We start from the raw sequence: 20,687 nt of genomic DNA on the forward strand, positions 1-20,687 counted from the left end.
TTAATTAGTTCATCCATTTTGATCTTTCTCTCATACATTGTAATTCCATCCTTGTTTCTATGATTTTCATTTTCAAGGATGTTTATGTTTGGTGAAAATAAATCATCTGCTTTTATAAATCAACATTATTTAAATTATTTTAATGATCTACAGTATAAGCATTTGAGAAATAATTACACATAAACACACAAAAAAAAACTATATTAACAGTATTAACTTATAGTGTGTATTTTATATTCCAAAATAAATGAAAAAAGTTGACTTAAAAAGCACTTAGGTGGTCGTAAGTAACTATGTTACAAGATTTTGTTCAATCGTATTAAAGAGAGATTAATTTTTCTTCATTTTTGTTCTTTCATAGTGTCCTGATGATTCTTTTACTTGCCTTTACTAGCAATATATAGCTTTATTCATATAATATGAATGGAATTTGATTTATGAGAAGTAAGAATTGTAAGTGTTTATACACAATGGACAACTATGTTGTTTCACATTGACACAGGTTTTAATATTAATAAATGATCAATACAAAATCAACAAACAACAATGCAAAGCAGCGTGAGAAAATGCTACTATATTAAAAAATATATTTGTAGGCTATATTAATTTTTTTTTTTTTTTTTTTTTTTTTTTTGTCTTTCCAAGCATTGTTTTGTTTTTTTGTTTTCTTTCCTTTTTTTCCCTCCACAGCTTCAGAAAAAAAGGTTTATTTTACTACTTTACTTTTTTGGGTTAACAACATCAGAAATGTACACGGGCAGAAACTTCACATAGTAAAAAGCAGGTGTCCACTGAAGGTTTTGCGTCTCAGTGCATCTGTGTAAATATAATGGTTCTCAATGAGCTGAAGACGTTATCTGGTCCCCATGTTCAAGAATAAGACTGAGTTGCATGTAGTTTCTTTAGTATCTTGCCCAGGAGGCTTATCTGATGCTGCGACCACAAAATTGCTGTTCTTTAACAGTTTCACACTGGCTGATATCTCAAAAGAATTGAAGAATTGACCACAAAGTTAAAGAAATAAACTCCTTTTACCGGTGCAGTGAAGATTCCTATTAATAACAGTAGAAACTATGTTCTTATGATGATGATTAAATTGTTAAAGCATCACGTGTTAAATTTCTTTGAGCATGGTGATTTATTGGTGTATTGGTGTCATAAGCATTTCCAGTGTTAGCATTTACATAAACAAGAGTGATTTCTTCTTCATGAGGCCCAAAATAGCTGAAAGTGGGGCTGAAAAGGCTACTTTTACCTTTTCTGCAAAAAACAAAAAATAAAAGATGAAAATAATTATGCAAGTGAAAAGAACCTTTCATTTGTCTTTTCATGCAATCATTACTACTTTTTTCCTTGCATGCATTTTACAGTACCTTCATTCTTGCTTCTTAGTTCCCTGACTTCATCATTTAGAGCATTTAACTTTTCCTCCATGGTCTTAATCTTTTTGATTTCGGCAAGGATGTCTAATGTTGGTGACATAAAATCCTGTGCCAGTGTGGCCCCCACACACAGCAATAAAACTATGCTAACTTCCATCTTCATCATTGCTTCTCTCTGTGATTAATATAGATTGTGATCATTTACCTGCAGCCACACAAAAACCAAACTACATTTATTGAACAGTCTGACAGACTTTGGACTACAAATATTTAAACTTCCTTTCCTTAAACAAATAGTTACCATTTTTAATACCAGTAAATACAAGAGAATTGCCGTGCTAAAGGCCACAACTTGTGTAATTGTTTGAACTGTCCAGTAGACTTTGCCTTATACATCATAAATGTATAGGTGAACTGAAGTTAGTTATGTTATATATCACATTCACATAAAATGCATTACTTAACAAATTCATTTACACATAGTCTTACAGACAGAAAAAAACAATAATGTGGACATTTTGTGTAATTACACTCTTGATATGCAAAGGTGCTAATGAGTAAACCTTGTGTATTTTCTGTTCACATGGGGAACAGCAGATGTCCACTAAAGGTGCTATGATGGTGTTCATTGTCAAAAATCCAATATCCAGAATAGAGATTTACACATACTTTATCTCCCTTTTCCAGCAACAAAGAAACTCCATTTGAAGAGCCGATAAAACCACCGTCTTGCCGTGCATATGTTGAAATTTCATGCTGGCCATTTCTAAATAAGCCTGCGACAACTGCTTTATCTTGACTTCCGTAGGCCTTAGAGAAAACCCTGAATACATACACTCCCTTCAAGGGTGCTGTAAAAATTCCTGTATCAGACGAAAAAAATAAATAAATACTTAAATCATTCAAGATTTAAAATATTCACAGCAGGCTTTATGAAGTGATTTATACCTGTGTTTGCATCATAGGCATCTCCAGTATTGAGGAAGATGTGTTTGTAAATCAGGGTGTGTAAACCACTGTGTGGTCCATTAGAGGACGACAGAGAAACTGAGAAAGCCACTTTTGAAACTAAGACATAAAATATGCAAATTAGATTACATCATTAGAAATGATTTCATAAAACCCTGTTTTAAGGATTACCTTCAATAAAGAAAATAAATAACTGAAATTCTTTATAAACAGCACTACCTTAGGGTTTCAAAGATTAAATATAAATCACAAAATTCAACATTTATATGTATATTTTTTCAACATTTAAGTGTTTCATGTTTGTGGCTATTAAAGTTATAGCAGGCTTTTTTATGGTAATACTGTTATTATGGTAAGGCTAAACATACAGAAATGTATAGAAAATAGCACAATTGTAATTTATGATAGTACATTTTCACCTTCATTTTGTTTTATAAGGTCATCCACTTTGTTCTTTACATCATTTGTTGTACCACGCATAGTCTCCAGTTCCTTTGCTTGTGCTAAAATAATAATAATCCTTAATAGATAAGCATTAATTCATTTATATATATTTAAAAAAAGTAATGTTGTTTTTAAATGTAACCCAAATATGTGAGACTTGTCAATGACAAAATACCTTCATTTTCTTTTAATAGTTCATCCATTTTGATCTTTGTGTCCTCCAGCTTTTTTGTTTGTGCTAAAATAATGAACAGTCATTAATTTTTCAAACATTTTTTATGGTAGGACATATTAATCTATGTCTAGGAAACCAGTTACTTTTTAATACTCCAGTTCTCTGTTCTTAAAAACACCTTTGTAAACACTGTCACATTACCTGTATTTTCTGTTCTTAGTCGCTCCATTTCCTTCTCCATAGGTTCCATCCTTGTTTCCATGATCTTTATTTTTCCCAGTTCTTCAAGGATGTTTATGTTTGGTAAAAATAAATCGTCTGCTGGTATAGCCCACACATTGAGCATTAAAACTGTTATAAAAATCAACATTTTTTTACTGTTCTGTCTGTTACTAATGTTGTGTCAACTGAGTAACACTCTATCCTAAAGACCAAAAGTTGCGTAAATGTTTAAACAGATCAACAGACTCTGGACTGCAAAAACTACATTTTGAAGCAATAATTGGGGTAAACCACATGGAAGTGACAGCTGACAAAACACTGTGATAATGCTGGATTATATTTTCACAAATAAATAGAAAAAGGTGACTTAAAAGCATGTAGGTGGTAGTGAGTAACACGGTTTTGTTCAATCATTTTAAAAAGAGATTAATTTTTCTACAGCTTTTCAGTAGTGTCTCAATGTTTCTTTTACTTGCCTTTACCAGCTATATCATGTTATAAGCATGGAACTTTATTTATGACGTAAGAATTGTTCATGTCTACACATCAAACTAATATATTATTTCATTGACATGCTTTAATATGAATGAAAATGGTACAAAATTGAAAGGATTTTTGTAGGCTATATTAAAACTCTATTGTATTTTTGTCACTTTTGATTGATTTCTTTTTTCTTTCCAAGCATTGATTATTTTCATCTGTATAAAACAGTGTATTTGGACTAACATCCTTTAGAAATGTACATGGGCAGAAACTTCACATAGTAAAAAGAAGGTGTCCACTAAAGGTATTACGTCTCAGTCCATCTGTGTAGATACGACGGTTCTCAATGAGCTGAAGATGTATCTGGTCCCCTTGTTCAAGAATAAGACTAACTGAGTTGCATGTAGTGTCTTCAGTGTCTTGCTTGGGAGGGTTATCTGATGCTGCGACCACAAAATTGCCGTTTTTTAACAGTCTCACACCGGTTGCAATGTCATGAGGATTGAAGACCACAAAGTTGAAGAAATAAACTCCTTTTACCGGTGCAGTGAAGATTCCTGTTAATAACAGTAGAAACTTAGGTTCTTAAAATGAGGCTAAAATTGTTAAAGCATGTTTGAAACTTCTTTGACCAATGTGATGTACCTGTATTGGTGTCATAAGCATTTCCAATGTTAGTTAATACATACTCATACACAAGAGTGATTGCTTTTTCATGAGGTCCAAAGTATTTGATGCCCGGTGAAGCTGACAGTGAAGCTGAAAAGGCTACTTTTGCCCTTTCTGCAAAAAGAGATGAGATGAAAATGTGCAAGTAAAAAGGAAGAAACTTTAATGTGTCTTTTCATACAATCATTGCTAATCACATAGTTTCCTTGCATATTTCCTTAATGTCATGTTTGTAGTCAGAGCTACATTGGGGGCGAAAAAAGAAAAAGAGAAAAACACTTGTTTTATATCAGCTTTAAGAAACAACTGGTCTCTCCAGTGGTCAGACAGTTTAAAAAATTAAATAAAAAATACAGTACCTTCATTCTTGCTTCTTAGTTCCCTGACTTCATCATTTAGAGCATTTAACTTTTCCTCCATGGTCTTAATCTTTTTGATTTCGGCAAGGATGTCTAATGTTGGTGACATAAAAATCCTGTGCCAGTGTGGCCCCCACACACAGCAATAAAACTATGCTAACTTCCATCTTCATCATTGCTTCTCTCTGTGATTATTATAGATTGTGATCATTTTCCTGCAGCCACACAAAACATTTATTGAACAGTCTGACAGACTTTGGACTGCAAATATTTAAACTTCCCTTCCTTAAATAGTTACCATTTGTAATACCAGTTATCAATAGTAATACAAAGAATTGGTTTTGCCCAATTCCTCTTTTCCATATTGTTCTGTTATAAATTCTACTGGATCAATGTTTCTTTATTGATATTGCATGAAGAGAGTAATGATCAGTGACTCACACTCACACAGAAAACAGTAAAAGAGCATTATAATGGAATAGTATACTACACTAACTATTTTGGTAAAATGCTTTTATGGGTTACATTTGGCACACTGACACAGATAGGTGTCAATCATTGCTAAAAATCTACCATAATGCTGAAATTTAATATACCAGGATTTTTAGTTTACAGTTCTTTACTGTGGAAAATAAAATCATATAGGCCTATTTTGATTTCCAAAGGTTTAAGAGAAAGACTTCTCTATATGTATACTTGCCTCATACTGTAGGTGTCATAAACAAAGGTGATACAACTGAAGTATTAGTTAGTGTATTACATATCAAATTGACTTAAAATGTATTATCAAATTAATTTACAAAGTCTCATAGACAGAAAAACACAGTAATGTATGATTACTTTAATTTGTTCAGTGTATCTATCTATCGATCTATCTATCTACAGTATCTATTGTTCTTTCATTCGTTCATTTGTTTGTTCATTCATTCTGAACTTTATATTTGTTAGGCTAGTGGTTTTGCTATGGTATCGAAATTGAAATTGAGAATTGTCAAATTTAATTGGTATCTTAAATATTGGTGTCATAAAAGCTTATTTGTGGTATAAGCTTATTTATGGCCAAAGAAAATATTGACAGGGCAAGTAATAATTTGAACCACTGACCCGACCTGGCCAGAAAAAAAAATCCTTAGCGTTGAGCCCTGCTCTTGATATACAAAAATGCTGTTGAGTTAACCTTTTGTATTTTCTGTTCACATGGGAAAAAGCAGATGTCCACTAAAGGTGCTGTGATGGTGTTTATTGTCAAAATACATAGAAAACTACATAGAAAAACTAAAAAACCTGAATGCATAAACTCCCTTCACGGGTGCTGTAAAATTCCTGTATCAAAATATATATATATATATATCATTCAAGACTTAGAATATTCAGAGTATGTGAAGGGATTTATTGTACCTGTGTTTGCATCATAGGCATGGCCAGTATTGAGGAAGATGTGTTTGTAAATCAGGGTGTGTAAACCACTGTGTGGTCCATTAGAGGACGACAGAGAAACTGAGAAAGCCACTTTTGAAACTAAGACATAAAATATGCAAATTAGAATACAACATCATAAATGATTTAACTAGGTTTCTTTTTAAGGATTACCTTCAAGAAAGAAAGTAAATAACTAAATTTTATAAACAGCTAGGGTTTCAAAATTTAAATGGGTAACACTTTACAATAAGGTTCATTAGTTAACATTAGTTAACTACTTTAGTTAACATGAACTAGGAATGAGCAGTAGTTCTACAGCATTTATTAATCTTAGTTAATGTTAATTCCAACAATAACTAATGCATTATTAAATTCAAAAGTTGTGCTTGTTAACATTAGTTAATGCGCTGTGAATTAACATGAACAAACAGTGAACAACTGTATTTTCGTAAACTAACATTAACAAAGATTAATAAATACTGTAATAAATGTATTGTTCATTGTTTGTTCATGTTAGTTAATACATGAACTAACATTAACTAATGGAACCTTATTGTAAAATGTTACCATTAAATGAATATAAATTACAATAATGTTTTATTTTTTTCAACATTTAAATATCTAAATGTTTGTGGTTATTTAAGTTACAGCAGGCTTTTCTATGGTAATGCTGTTTTAGATTAAGCATAAGCATTTGTGAGGCTGATGATAGCCTGGGCAACTTTGGGAAATGTTGCCGTCAACGGGCAACCAGGTGAGACACAGAGCCCATAACTGATCTAAAATATCCAAATAGAAATTTGTTACCCATTCTCAATGGGAAAGTGCCCAAGCAACGTTGCTCAAAAAAAGCTGCACAGCAAAATTTCTCAAAAAGTTGCCCCGTGTATCATCAGTTTATAAATGTAGCCCAAATATGTGAGATTTGTCAGAGACAAAACCTTCATTACCTTCATGTCCAATACACAGCTCAGGCTCCAAATCGACAGAATACACTTCAGAAAGAAATTTAAATATACATTTCCAAAATGGCTGAATTTTACTACTTGACCATAAAGAATATAACAGGGTGCCTTCTAACATTTTGCACTTATTACACAGTGGGGAAATCGTGGGATACGTTTTATGATGATTTAATTTAGAATAATGAAGCCTGTGAATTACCTTGAACTGAATCAAATTATGTCTAGCAATCCAAGTTGGATTTAAATTCAAAGCTTTAATGTCTGAACTGTGCTTCCTAAAATAGTCTCTGACTTGCAAATAACGGAAAAAAATGGGCAGAAACAAGAGCATAGTATTGTTTTAGTTGCTCAAAATAACTAAATGTACCTTCCCTATAAAGATCTTATATTGTTACTATACCCATATGTTTCCACTGAAAAAAATATCTTATCATGTAACCCCGGAGGAAAAGCATGATTATTACAGATTGGGGTATCCAGATATAAATCTGGAATTTTCAAATATATCTTAATTTGTTTCCATTCTTTAATTAGGTTTGAAATAACTATGTTACCATTGATATTTTTGACTTCAATTTTGGAGGGTCTGTTAAGCAGAGCTGTTAATGAAGTCTTATAACAAGAAGCTTTCTTCAATTGCTAACCATTCTGGCTTGTCACCTAACTCCACTCAACCAATCTTCCTCCACCACACTAAAGTATTTAAGTTAGCTGCCCAAAAATAATATTTAAAATTGGGAAGCGCAAATCCTCCATGATCTTTAGATTTGTTTAGATGTTTCTTGTTAATCTTGTTGTCCCAAATGAAGCTGCTTTTAATAGATTCTAGCTGTTTAAATTTTGGAAGTACCACCATTTTTATAGCGTTAATCCTGTCTTCCATGGACATAAGGAGTGTTTTCAAAAAAATTATATTGTCTTTAAGCTGATCAATTTTCTTTTTTCCTCCAGCTTCTTTGTTTGTGCTAAAATAATAATCAGTCATTAACTTTTGTGCATACAAGGACAGTAGTGATTATTTTTAAAAAATCCCCAATGTTTCGGATGAGTTCTGTAGGCTAGTTACGTTAACACTAAAACTAAAAAAACTTTTTAATCTGTGTCTAGGAAACCAATTACTTTTTGATACTCCATTAAAGTTCTCTGTTCTTAAAAACACCTTTGTAAACACTATCGCATTACCTGTATTTTCTGTTCTTAGTCACAACATTTCCTTCTCCATAGGTTCCATCCTTGTTTCCATGATCTTTATTTTCCACAGTTCTTCAAGGATGTTTATGTTTGGCAAAAATAAATTGTCTGCTGGTATAGCCCACACATTGAGCATTAAAACTGTTATAAAAATCAACATTTTTTTACTGTTCTGTCTGTTACTAATGTTGTGTCAACTGAGTAACACTCTATCTTAAAGACCAAAAGTTGCGTAAATGTTTAAACAGATCAACAGACTCTGGACTGCAAAAACTACATTTTGAAGCAATAATTGGTGTAAGCCACATGGAAGTGACAGCTGACAAAACACTGTGATAATGCTGGATTATATTTTCACAAATAAATAGAAAAAGGTGACTTAAAAGCATGTAGGTGGTAGTGAGTAACACAGTTTTGTTCAATCATTTTAAAAAGAGATTCATTTTTCTACAGCTTTTCAGTAGTGTCTCAATGTTTCTTTTACTTGCCTTTACCAGCTATATCATGTTATAAGCATGGAACTTTATTTATGACATAAGAATTGTTCATGTCTACATATCAAACTAATATATGATTTCATTGACAAGTTTTAATATTAATGAAAATGGTACAAAAATTAAAAGGATTTTTAGGCTATATTAAAACTCCATTGTATTTTTGTCACTTTGATTGATTTCTTTTTTCTTTCCAAGCATTGATTATTTTCATCTGTATAAAAAAGTGTATTTGGATGAACATCCTTTAGAAATGTACATGGGCAGAAAATTCACATAGTAAAAAGAAGGTGTCCACTAAAGGTATTACGTCTTAGTCCATCTGTGTAGATACGACGGTTCTCTATGAGCTGAAGATGTATCTGGTCCCCTTGTTCAAGAGTAAGACTAACTGAGTTGCATGTAGTGTCTTCAGTGTCTTGCTTGGGAGGGTTATCTGATGCTGCAACCACAAAATTGCCGTTTTTTAACAGTCTCACACCGGTTGCAATGTCATGAGGATTGAAGACCACAAAGTTGAAGAAATAAACTCCTTTAACTGGTGCAGTGAAGATTCCTATTGATTACAGTAGATGATAAACAGTCAGGAAAAATTTCCAGAGTTACATTAATAAATTGTTTTTTAAAAAACTGACAGTGCTTTACTACTCATTTTTTTTAAACATATAATGGCACATTTTAAACTACAATCTACATTAAAATGGCAAATGTTTGCTATAAGCATAGGCAACACTTAAAAATCAAGTTTCAGTAAATTTCTATATTACATGATAAAATATATACAGTAGATTAGGGGTTATTGCTGATAATTCATCTAATAAAATTGTTAAAGCATCATGTTTAGAATTTGTGATGATACCTGTACTGGTGTCATAAACATTTCCAATGTTAGTGAAGGCATTTTCATACACAAGAGTGGTTGCTGTTGTATAAGGGCCAATAAATCGGTGGGTATTCTCCAAAGCTGACAGTGAAGCTGAAAATGCTACTTTTAGCCTTTCTGGGGAAAAAAGAGGTTAAAATAATACATTTTTTAAATATCTTTTGTAATGCAATTTGTAATGCTATTTCTTGAACTTAACCTAAATGTCCAAATAAATTGAATTAATTATTATTTACCTGAAATTATCTTCTCTTCAAAGGTTTTCAGCTTTGTAGTCAGTGCTGTATTGATGACAAAACATTAAAAATTAAGTTTTATTCCATTAAGCTTTCTGCTCAAAGTATAAAACTGCAGGTCTTTTAAAATGAATTACTTAATGAACGCATTACCTTCATTCTTGCTTCTTAATTCCTTGACTTCATCATTAAGAGCACTGAACTTTTCCTCCATGGTTGTAATCTTTTTAAGTTCACTTATGATATCTAATGTAGGTGAAATAAAATCCTGTGCCTTTGTGCTCAACACAGACAACAATAAAACTATGCAAAGTACCAGCTTCATCATTGCTGCTCTCTGAGATTATTATAGATTGTGATCACTTTCCTGTAGCCTCACAAAAACCTAACAACATTTATTGAATAGTCTGAGAGACTTCGGACTACAAATATTTAAGCTTCCCTTCCTTAACTGTCACGGCCCACTGGTGGGATAACTTGCAACTGTAATTTATTAATTTGCAAGAAGAGTCAGAGAGTGAGTTCTGACCTTTATTTTGAAATAGTGAAGCACATATAAAATCATGAAAAATCAGTAAAAAAAAACTCCATTTGTTTTATGTCAGGTGTTCAAAAACAACATCCATTCTATTTTTGAGAAAACTAAAAGTGTTTTGAATATAAAGAAAAACAATAGATTTCTCCATTTTTGATGCAGCATGAACTATAACACACGTCCAGAGTTCTTGCCACGTCTTTTATGTGCTTGTTAGAGGTTGAATTCAAATCAAATACTGCCATACTGCCCATAATATTTCTGAATGTGATGTCTGCTTCATAAATATTGAGAAAAGTATGGAAAAACTGGTTTCAGAATCAGATCACTAAAACTATATGGAAATAGTGGTGCCCTTAATGGGGTTTGATGGGCATCTAGTGGAAAAGTGTGGTACTGCGCCCAAACAAATTCTTACTGAAAGCTAATTTTTTGAGATATTAACCTTAAATTTGGAACACAACTTGTTCAGATTTTTGGTTTTGATATTCTAGCAGTTTTAGAGTTAAAAATTACCTACAATTGACAAAATTACCTACAATTTACAGTAAAAAGTTCCACAAATATTAGGTTGTCACATAATAGCCTAAATCTGAATAGAATTTTAGTTTGGATAAAATTCACAAAATGTACCATACCAAACTCTTCTAATGAAAAATAACACCTGTTCATTCATGGTGTTTCATGATTGGTGTCCTATATGTTTATGATGTTCATTATTAAGACAATGTTTAATGGCAGGTTACATTGTGACAGTTCAAAAATAAAAAGTTAAACACACACACACACACACACACACACACACACACACACACACACTATTCAATTCAATTCAATTCAATTCAATTCAATTCAATTCAATTCAATTCAATTCAATTCAATTCAATATGTGCTTTATTGGCATGACAATTGTTACAATGTATTGCCAAAGCATAAATAAATAAATATATATATGTGTGTGTGTGCGTGTATAATAATAAAAATAATTATAACAATAATAAATAATAAAAAACATACATGTGTATATATAATTAAAATAGAACAAATCAACATTTATTATTCTATGAACAATTTAAAATTCAGTGGTGTGTGTGTGTGTGTGTAGGCGCATCAATGATTTGTTGACCCCTCCCCTCCCTCTTTTCATGACAGGCATCAATGTATCTTGCTGCTAGTAAGATACAATCTTGTTTTCCACCTAATAAATACTGAAGTTGTGTTTTATTGTTTAACATTTTGAGGTCAGGGCAAAGTTTTTCAAATTTGAGATAAAATGCCTTTCTAATGTCTTGATAGTTGGGGCAGCTGGTGAGGAAGTGTTGCTCTGTCTCCACTTCCCCATGATTACAGTAAGGGCAGATGCGGCTCTCTTTGGGCAGGCAGTGCTGTCGATATCTGCCTTTCTTTATAGTCAGAGTATGATTGCTCAGTCTGTACCTCGTCATTTGTCTTCTTAATTTTACAGTCTTTCACTGTACTCAGATATTCTGCATTTGTGTAATCTCTATTTAGGGCCACATAACATTTAAGTTTACTTTGTTTTTCTTTTCTTTTTTTCAGTCCAATCATTTAGATAATTTTCTTTTTGTGCTTTCATAATTTGGTTGGGGCAAATTTTGTGGATGAATATTTCAGTGTCCTGATGCTGGCTGTTGTTAGTCGTGCATGTTAGTTTGTTTCTGCAGCTTCAGGACCATCTGAATCAGGGGACTTTTTTCAGGGTTCACTTCATGGATTTTAAGGGCCTTAAAATGGTAAGAGTTGGGGTCACTCAGTTTTAGGTGTTTCCAAAATCTGATGGCTTGTTTCTCAATGCGCATTAGTAGAGGGTATTGGCCTAATTCTGCCCTGCATGCGTTGTTCGTAGTGTTCCTCTGTATTCTGAGGATACTCTTACAGAACTCCACATGCAGGGCTTCAGTCTGATTTTTGTCCCATTTTTCAAATTCGTGATTTAGGAGAGGACCCCATACTTCACTGCCATATAATGCAATAGGTTCTATGACTGATTGGAATATTTTGAGCCAGATTCTAATTGGTATTTCAGTTTGGATAGATTTTTTGATGGCATAAAAGGCCCTTCTTGTTTCTCTTATAGTTCATTCACAGCCAAATTTATTTTACCAGTTGCACTTATCTTCAGCCCGAGGTATGTGTAGTTTGTGACATTTTCAATTTTGGTCATACCAACAGTGAAGTTGTGTCTCTTTCCCAGAACTCTGGGTCTTTTCTGGAATGTTAGTAATTTGGTTTAGTTTGTTAGGTCAGGGCCCAGGTCTGACAGTACGTGTGCAGGACGTATAGGTTCTGCTGTAGACCCTCTTCTGTTGGAGACAGAAGAACCAGATCATCTGCAAACAGCAAGAACTTTATGTTGGAGTCATGTAGTGTGAAGCCAGGTGCTGCTGATTGTTCTAGGAGTTTTGCCAATTCATTAATGTAGATATTGAAGAGGGTTGGTGATAGTGGACAGCCTGCCACACACCCCACCCTTGAGTGAAGAATTCTGTTTGTTTATTTCCAATTTTAATTGCGCATTGATTGTTTGAATACATTGTTTTTATAATATTGTATGTTTTACCCCCAATACCTGATTCTAGAAGTTTTGACAGCAGACCTTCATGCCAAATTGAATCAAAGGCCTTTTGGAAATCTACAAAGCAACCAAATATTTTGGTTTTGTTTTGGTTAATGTATTTGTTGATCAGGGTGTGTAGGGTGAAGATGTGGTCTGTTGTTCTATAATTTGGTAAGAATCCAATCTGACGTTTGCTGAGGACATCGTGCTCGGTGAGGAAGTGTACACGTCTTGTGTTGATGATATTGCAGAACAGCTTCACCCGAGTTTACTGCTTACACAGATGCCTCTGAGTTGTTTGGGTCTGATTTGTCTCCACTTTTAAATATGGGCGTTATGAGTCCTCGATTCCAGGTTTCAGGGAAATGACCAACACTCAATTGAACAGTTTTAGTAGCGCCTATCTTAATGTGCTCTGTGTTCTTGAGCATTTTATTGAGGATGCCATCTGGTCCACTTGCTTTTTTGTTTTTTTAGGACCTGGATTTTATCAATCAATTTGTTTTCTGTAATGGGGTAGTCTAATGGGTTTTGATATTTACCAATTGTATGTTCCATATGAATCATTTTTTTCATATATTTGGGTTTGTTCTGGGTTTATTGTAATTTCCAGGTGTATGGCTGCTTGTTTATGATGTTTTTTTATGCAGGTAATTCCAGTTGTCACAGAAATTGTTAGAATTTACGTATTCTTCAAAAGTTGGTTTTAGATGTACTGTTCTCTCTTCTTTTTTTACTTTTATACTGTTTAAGTTCTTCACAATATTGATGGTGTAAGTCTGCATTGTTTGGTTGTCTGTGTTTTTGATTTGTTAATTGTCTTAATTTTTTCCTCAGTTTTACAGCCCAAATCAAACAATTTTTCATTTTTTTTGTGTTGTTTTATGGATTTTCTTAGAGGATGTGAGGTTAGATGAATTGGCAAAAAAATGTAAATATGTAATTTATGTTCTCCACAACCAGATTGACACCATCTTGATTGTGAGGATAAATTCTGCCTAGAAAATTGTCTATAAGTAGGTAAACTTTTGGATGGCCAATTGCGGTCACATATTTTTCTGTGCTGTTTTGTACCCATCTGTAATTCTCTCTAATGTTGTACAGCTTACTGGACAGTGAGTGTATGTTCATATTTGTTGTCCCTTTTAGGTAAACTGTAATTTGACTGTGGTCTGATAGGGGTGTCAGTGGTTTGACTGTGAATGCTCTGAAAGAGAATGGATCTAAATCTGTGATCATGTAATCAACTGTTGAGCAACTATGAAATGAACTGTAGGTGTATCTTCCAAGAGAGTCCCCCTCAGCCTGCCATTGATAAGGTTCAGACTGAGGCTTCGACAGAGCTCCATCAGAAGCTTCCCGTTTTTATTCACTTGGTCATCAGAGTTATTTCTTGGGAAATTTACAATGATTTGTGGGAAGTTCTGTCCAAAAATATAGTTATTCCCATTATCTGTGGTGTAGTCGGGAAGAGATCCTGTCCTAGCATTTAGATCTCCACAGATCAACACACTTCCCTGGGCCTGGAAGTGGTTAATTTGACTGTGGAGAGATTCAAAGATATCCTCATTATAGTATGGAGATTCAGAGGGAGGAATATAGAGGTTTGGGTAAGGTGCTTGTTGATTTTGAGCCAGATATATGATTCTTCTTTTTTAATTGTTTGGATGTATTTGTCAATTTCTTGTTAGTGCCAGATTATGATTTCCCCAGAATCTTTTCCATGTGTAATTTTTTTTTATGTTTTCTAGAGGATAAAAATCTTTCACAGTATCCCGGGTGACAAAGAGTGAATTCACTGGTTCTGCGCCATGTTTCATGTAGTATTATTATGTCCATGTCTGATATGTTTTTTTTTTTCTAAAATCTGAGGTTTGGGTTTTGTAACCAAAACTGGATGAATTAATACCGTGTATTTTCCACATTGTAATGATTAATGATCTCATTTTGTCAACAAATGTAAAAATTCAACAATCTTAATATCGCTCTAGAGTGATACAAACCCAAGTCCAACACATTATCAAGGATCAAAGAGTACATGTGTAAACATATATCAGCACCTTTTTTTTTGTATATACATATATTGTGTGTATGTCTTTTACTCACTACTACTGTTCCAGCCGTGTGCATATAAGTCTGAGCAGGTCCTTAATCTCTAGGTTGGTGTGGTTTAGCCCTTTTAGGGCTGCTCCGGCTGTTCGGGCCGGTGGGGGTGTGGACCAGGCTGCTGCTCTGCTGAGATGCTGTTGTTCCTCGCTGGAGCTGTTTTGGGTCTTTTGTGGTTGTGCTGATGTTGGTCCCAGGACAGGAGAGAGGGCCCTGTGGTGCAAGATGCTGTTTCTGGGGTCTCAGCTGCTGGGGTGTAGGCTGATGGTAGTAGAGAGCAGGCTGTGGAGGTTGAGGCCGAAGGACAGGTCCAGGTTGAGCTCCAGGTCGAGGACAGGTCCAGGGCGGTGTGGTGGGGGCAAAAGGAGTCTCTGAGGGGGAAAAAAAGCCTGACTAGCACCACCTGACTGCCGTCCATGGATTTACACACACACAAAAAACACGACGAGAAAGGGCGGAGTTAATAACATTCGCTACTTTACACTGCAAGACAACACGTACTGCTGAACGTTAATAGAAACTCCATGGAAACAGTTTACACTAAACAATTTTGTTTTTTTCTTTAGAAAGTCCACAGATTTATTTCCCTTTCGCCCTGCTCCTTTAAGGCATTTATTTTCTCAGAGAAGTTGGCGCCGGGGCGGTGTGTGGTGAGTGGCGCATGTCTTGTTATTCGAACTTTTAACGACTGCATTTTTCGTGTCTTTTATTTTAACAAGTTATACAAACTTTAATATGTATGGTGGGAAAGCACTGTCATATTCAGGAAGAGACCGGGACAGGCATGGATGCGTGTATTTGCCTTGTATTTCCCGTGGTTTGCCTTGACTCTGTTTAAGTTGACAAGTTTGCCTGAGGCAGCTAACTTAACTAACAGCCGTTGCTTTGATTTCATTTCAAAAATACCCTTGCTGTCACCTCTATTTTGTCTCCAATATATCCATGTTTTACCTAGGTATGCCAGAATTTCAGACGCGGTTTTAGTGCATACATGTCTCTTGAAGTATTATGATTTATAAATCTGACGGTAAACTGAGTTTATATAGAATAATTTCTGAAGAATCACGTAGTCTAACACTGAGGACTGAAATGAAGGCCGATGAAAAGCAGCTTTGCTATGACAGAAATAAAGCACATTTTAAATTGTTGTTTAAAATTGTAATAATATTTCACATTATTATTATTGTTATTGTTATTATTATTATTGTTGTTTATTTTTTTGGTGAGCATAATATACTGACTTCTATAATTCCGGAAGTCGCTGATCTGGGGTCTGTTCTGCCCTGCAGCATATAATGTTGATTCATGAAGTCAACAAAAAAACTTTTCTTTCTCTGTCCTAGGAAGACCTCTCAGTTCAAAGACAACTTTCAGCATGTGATGATGTTCTGTCTGACCGCAGCATCAGTGAGTGTTTAATATTCCTACTTTTGCTCATCTGACTCAGTCCTTTCTTGATCATTTACTAGGACATCCTAATAATGGACACAGAGCTTTCTAAAACTGATCACAACTTTGGCGATCACTCCACTACTGAAGTAAGTCTTACCTTGTCTGCCTTTTATATGTCTGTACTCTGTCCCTCTCACTTTCATTTACTGATACTGACATGTATTGCATGCTCCATTTGTTGTGTGTTAGTTAAACCTTACTTAATGTTCCACATACTTGATCTTTTTTGTAAATTCACTAGTTTTGATAGGTGATCAAACATATTGTAATAGGAAGACATCTGCTTCCCCAGCAGGGCATGGAAAAAACACAACAGTCCTTGAAGCCCTGTGAGAAACCTGAGGATAAACAGTCAAAATCTATGCAGGTGGGCATACATTTTTTTTTTAAGATTTAACTCAGTTTTGTAAATGATTTGCTGGCTAAATACATATAATTAGAGCTGCTTGTTTTTAATTAACGATTATTTTTAATTAATCGAGAAAGGTGGATATCGAGAGTAAACTACGATTAATCATGCAGACCTACATATAATACAGCTCAGATTTATTATACACATCTTTGGGTGCCTCTTAGGACTACCTTTAATCTAGTCAATCTCAAAAGACATGGGCATTTTAATCAAATGCTTTTTGTCAAAAATGCACTTTTCACTTTTATACCAGATACAGGTTCTGGTTCAGGTACAGATGAGCTGGTTAATGTTGAGAGCCAACCAACATATAAGCAGGTAAATAAGCAGTTTCATCTCTGCGCTGGTTTATAATGTAAAGAAAATTTAACTGCTGTTGCTTTTGCTTCTTCTTATTTATTTTTTTAATAATATTTTATAATAAAAATTACAGTATTATATTTGTTTGAAAATTATTTTTTATTTTTTTGTAGATATATTTCTTGTGACATTCCTGTTTTTGTTTTTTGTTTTTATTAAAAAGGCTTAAGATTTTAACACTCAGTTAGGTTTATATATATACAGACATTACCCCTAAAATTTGAGCTTCATTGAAAACATGTTATAAGGTTATAACAGATTGGTGAAGTTGCTGCTGTTCATTTAGGAATCTTGTGCAAGTCTAGCTTGGTATGGAAGCTGTTATTTGAGCATACCTTTGGGCTTTTTCAGCAATACCTTTTGGTTTTTATTGGATTAGGCTAAATAGCAATAACCAAAGATAAAAGGCAAGTAACTACATGCACATCAGAATGCTGGGTGGAATATGACTCAAGTTGTTGCATAAGATCATCTAGCAGAGGTCGAATAAAGTAGTTCAATAGCAAAGCAAATTGTGAGACTACAATTTAAATACTTGTCTGAAACATGCAGCAAATTGTGCTGTTTTGTCTGGCAAACATGAAAGGTTAACTAAAGTTTTTTAATGGCACTTCTGTTAGTTTATCATTTTGTATTATGTTATCATTTGCATTCTGCATTTTCTTTGTCCTTTTTTCACCAATACAGATTATAGGCCAGAAAAAGACTTATAAAGTAATTTCTGAATCATAGGGTTATATGCATTCTACTCATTGTTACAGGACACTGGCAATGAGATCCTGGAAAAGAAGCCCGACAAAGTGGCTGAGACACCTGGAGAAGAGGAAAATCCAAAAGTAAGCACCCATTTTACCATTTGGAGTAAATACTGATGGCCTTACCATTGCATGTTCTCAGAGAACCAAAACAGGTGATCTGGACTTCATCCCAGTTGAACAGCTTTAAACCATATGATATTTTCACAGCAAAAAGGACAAAAGAAGAAACCCAGAAATCCATTTATGCCCCAGGTTGCAGCAAAGGTAAACATTTTTTTCATGTTTATTTTTTTAATATGCTCACAGTTGCTCACCATTTGCTGTTATTTCAGAACAAAACGACGCAGAAGAAGAATGAAAACCAAAATGGAGACAGTGGCAGTGACCTTGCAGAGGTGCTGTAATGCCATAGCAGTTCTTTTCATCAGTAACTCTTGTGACACTAAAAAACAAGAATAAACCAGGCAAAGAATGAGAACTGAGAAATGTGGTATCCTAAATATAAAAACCCAGTGAGGCATTCATAACTGTTTTACAATACAGGTCAGGTGACAATAAATGAGCCATGCACTGGCTTGCCTAACAAGCTGTTTCACAAGAAAGTGGAATTCTATATGTCTGCAAACATTAATAAGGAAAGTTGTGTCTCTAAAGGAAGCATTCTGTGCTTATATTATTATGCATCTCAAGCAAAAAAAAAAAAAAAAAAAAAAAAAAATCAGCTTGCAACACCAAATTGTGATTTTTGCAACCTGTTACAAACACACTACCTTCCTACTTGACTCACAACTTCTGCAATTTCTGTTGGTTTCTGCATTGGAATTTTCCCTTCAAGTTCCCTTTTACACATAATTGTTCAATCTACTTTCTGTTGTTGTTTTTTTTCCCCTAACTAAAGGCCCCAAGAAGTCCCTCATGGAATGGCTGGATGAGTTCCGTTTAAGTGAAACTCAGAGAGAAGATGAGGAGGTTGGTTCTATAAATACAGATCCTTGCCTTTGATTTCTAAAAAGAAAATTTTTTAGTCATCCTAAATATGTCTGTCGCAGGATCTTGATGGCCTCATGGATTGGTGGAACACTGTGGAACGTGAGTTTTCCTGTCCTGTTTGTCCACTTTCAGAAACACCCACCCCACATACTTATTTAATCTAATTAACAGTAATTCATTCTTAATAAAGTTCTGATAGATGGTCCATCATGATCTGGACTTGATATTCATAGCTATTTTCCTCCCTTTTTGTTTTTTCCAATACAGAATGGGAGGACATGCCCAAAAGTGACAACATGACAGAGAAAGAGGAAGCAAAGTAATTCCCAATTCATTCTGTGTGCATGTGACATGACAAACTGAATTTGACTGACCAATTGTCTTTTTCTCAGGGCTTTTGACGTAACAGCTGAAAAGGTGCAAAAGGGCATACGTGTGTTTAACAAACTTTTCTCAGAACGGGCAGAAGGACTGTGGCAGCATGTGATCGACCTGCATGCCATTGCTGATGGCCTGGACCGCTTCAACAAGAAAACCAAGATTGCCCAGATCACTGGTAGCTCCACCAGTGCTGTGGGAGGTGTTGCTACCATAACTGGCCTCATCTTAGCACCTTTCACAATGGGAACCTCTCTGATCGTCACTGCGGTTGGTCTGGGTGTTGCCATGGCAGGTGGTCTTACCTCTGCATCCGCTGGGATATCCAGTACCGTCAACAACTCTTTGGATCGCAAGAAGGTGGAGCGCATTGTGGAAGACTACCAGGCGAAGATGGCTGACCTTAACAAATGCATGAAGTTTATCAAGCAAGGCATCACAAACCTACGGAAGTTCAACCTGAATAAGATGAAGAAACGTGCATATAATCGAGACTTCCCTTGTTTCGACAATATCTACGAGGATGGCGCCATGGCGGGCAAAGCTATTCTCACCAATGCCAATGAGATTATGCGTGTGATGCAGATAGCCAACGCGGCCGGAACCACTGCGGCACGTGCTGTACAGATTGCTAGTATATCCACAGGTGTTCTGACAGGGCTTTTTGTCGGGATGGACATCTATTTTGTGGCCAAGGACTCTCATGAGCTGAAAAATGGTGCAAAGTCAGAATTTGCTGCCAAGATTAGAGAGGTGGCAGATCAGCTGCATGAGGGCTTGATGGAACTTAACATAATCCGAGATGAGTTGCGGTTGACCACCACTCTGAAAGAAGACAAACCATCTTGATAAGCTCTGTAAACACTCCCCGAGTTTATTATAACTTTCACACTAGATGATAAATCTATCTAATGTATATGGTTCTAGAACTGTACTGACTTTCCAAAGGAAATTCTGGGTCTTTGTGTGTGTGTGTGTGTGTGTGTGTGTGTGTGTGTGTGTGTGTGTGTAAAACAACCTGATAAAGAACATTTGTTAGTTAATTATTTATTACATTGAATTATTTGCAAATTTACCATTGCCCAATATTTATCTGTCACTGATGCATCTATCTATCTATCTATCTATCTATCTATCTATCTATCTATCTATCTGTCTGTCTGTCTGTCTGTCAACATTTTTGATGGTTGAAATGTCACCACAACTGTGTGACAGACTTAAAATGAT

General features: G+C 34.7%; 4 protein-coding genes and 1 pseudogene across 7 annotated transcripts; 1 reads left to right on the plus strand and 4 right to left on the minus strand.

Moving 5' to 3' along the window:
- Positions 1–237: 237 nt before the first annotated feature.
- Positions 238–1,554, minus strand: LOC122136245 (annotated as a pseudogene).
- Positions 1,120–10,337, minus strand: LOC109084001 (complement C1q tumor necrosis factor-related protein 3-like). Its single transcript, XM_042718649.1, has 7 exons — positions 10,045–10,337; positions 9,892–9,936; positions 9,632–9,772; positions 8,270–9,328; positions 6,102–6,221; positions 4,704–4,918; positions 1,120–1,373 (listed from the first exon to the last, which is right to left on the minus strand). Exons 1-4 carry the CDS (start codon positions 10,217–10,219, stop codon positions 9,045–9,047), a joined length of 645 nt encoding a protein of 214 aa, XP_042574583.1. The 5' UTR covers positions 10,220–10,337; the 3' UTR covers positions 1,120–1,373; positions 4,704–4,918; positions 6,102–6,221; positions 8,270–9,044.
- Positions 1,601–3,476, minus strand: cbln10 (cerebellin 10). The gene is made up of 5 exons (XM_042718648.1): positions 3,172–3,476; positions 2,971–3,033; positions 2,771–2,854; positions 2,331–2,450; positions 1,601–2,245 (listed from the first exon to the last, which is right to left on the minus strand). Exons 1-5 carry the CDS (start codon positions 3,338–3,340, stop codon positions 1,962–1,964), a joined length of 720 nt encoding a protein of 239 aa, XP_042574582.1. The 5' UTR covers positions 3,341–3,476; the 3' UTR covers positions 1,601–1,961.
- Positions 3,856–4,912, minus strand: LOC122136243 (cerebellin-2-like). The gene is made up of 3 exons (XM_042718650.1): positions 4,704–4,912; positions 4,321–4,458; positions 3,856–4,232 (listed from the first exon to the last, which is right to left on the minus strand). Exons 1-3 carry the CDS (start codon positions 4,810–4,812, stop codon positions 3,949–3,951), a joined length of 531 nt encoding a protein of 176 aa, XP_042574584.1. The 5' UTR covers positions 4,813–4,912; the 3' UTR covers positions 3,856–3,948.
- Positions 10,338–15,512: 5,175 nt separating the features above from the next.
- Positions 15,513–20,460, plus strand: apol1 (apolipoprotein L, 1). 4 transcript variants are annotated; one of them, XM_042718660.1, is made up of 11 exons: positions 15,515–15,760; positions 16,580–16,648; positions 16,858–16,929; positions 17,227–17,292; positions 18,096–18,170; positions 18,300–18,356; positions 18,425–18,487; positions 18,984–19,061; positions 19,142–19,181; positions 19,350–19,401; positions 19,475–20,460. In XM_042718660.1, exons 2-11 carry the CDS (start codon positions 16,592–16,594, stop codon positions 20,307–20,309), a joined length of 1,395 nt encoding a protein of 464 aa, XP_042574594.1. In that variant the 5' UTR covers positions 15,515–15,760; positions 16,580–16,591; the 3' UTR covers positions 20,310–20,460. The 4 variants fall into 4 exon arrangements, with proteins under 4 accessions (XP_042574596.1, XP_042574595.1, XP_042574594.1 ...); XM_042718659.1 differs by having other exon boundaries at positions 15,516–15,760; positions 16,855–16,929; XM_042718662.1 differs by lacking the exon at positions 17,227–17,292 and having other exon boundaries at positions 15,513–15,760.
- Positions 20,461–20,687: the final 227 nt, after the last annotated feature.

The sequence above is a fragment of the Cyprinus carpio genome, chromosome B2, assembly GCF_018340385.1.
Source record: "Cyprinus carpio isolate SPL01 chromosome B2, ASM1834038v1, whole genome shotgun sequence".
In the NCBI taxonomy this organism is placed as follows: domain Eukaryota; kingdom Metazoa; phylum Chordata; class Actinopteri; order Cypriniformes; family Cyprinidae; genus Cyprinus; species Cyprinus carpio.

What these genes read in the sequence shown, in the direction of transcription:
- cbln10 (XM_042718648.1), bottom strand. Translation starts at nt 3,340, where the DNA reads ATGTTGATTTTTATAACAGTTTTAATGCTCAATGTGTGGGCTATACCA. An exon ending in ACTAAGAACAGAAAATACAG is followed by an intron (nt 3,034 to 3,171) that starts GTAATGTGACAG and finishes TCATTATTTTAG; the next exon opens with CACAAACAAAAAAGCTGGAG. An exon ending in ACTATTAAAAGAAAATGAAG is followed by an intron (nt 2,855 to 2,970) that starts GTATTTTGTCAT and finishes TTATTATTTTAG; the next exon opens with CACAAGCAAAGGAACTGGAG.
- LOC122136243 (XM_042718650.1), bottom strand. Translation starts at nt 4,812, where the DNA reads ATGTCACCAACATTAGACATCCTTGCCGAAATCAAAAAGATTAAGACC. An exon ending in ACTAAGAAGCAAGAATGAAG is followed by an intron (nt 4,459 to 4,703) that starts GTACTGTATTTT and finishes CTCTTTTTGCAG; the next exon opens with AAAGGGCAAAAGTAGCCTTT. An exon ending in TGCTTATGACACCAATACAG is followed by an intron (nt 4,233 to 4,320) that starts GTACATCACATT and finishes TGTTATTAACAG; the next exon opens with GAATCTTCACTGCACCGGTA.
- LOC109084001 (XM_042718649.1), bottom strand. Translation starts at nt 10,219, where the DNA reads ATGATGAAGCTGGTACTTTGCATAGTTTTATTGTTGTCTGTGTTGAGC. An exon ending in ATTAAGAAGCAAGAATGAAG is followed by an intron (nt 9,937 to 10,044) that starts GTAATGCGTTCA and finishes TCATCAATACAG; the next exon opens with CACTGACTACAAAGCTGAAA. An exon ending in TGTTTATGACACCAGTACAG is followed by an intron (nt 9,329 to 9,631) that starts GTATCATCACAA and finishes TGTAATCAATAG; the next exon opens with GAATCTTCACTGCACCAGTT.
- apol1 (XM_042718659.1), top strand. Translation starts at nt 16,592, where the DNA reads ATGGACACAGAGCTTTCTAAAACTGATCACAACTTTGGCGATCACTCC. An exon ending in AACAGTCAAAATCTATGCAG is followed by an intron (nt 16,930 to 17,226) that starts GTGGGCATACAT and finishes ACTTTTATACCA; the next exon opens with GATACAGGTTCTGGTTCAGG. An exon ending in GCCAACCAACATATAAGCAG is followed by an intron (nt 17,293 to 18,095) that starts GTAAATAAGCAG and finishes TCATTGTTACAG; the next exon opens with GACACTGGCAATGAGATCCT.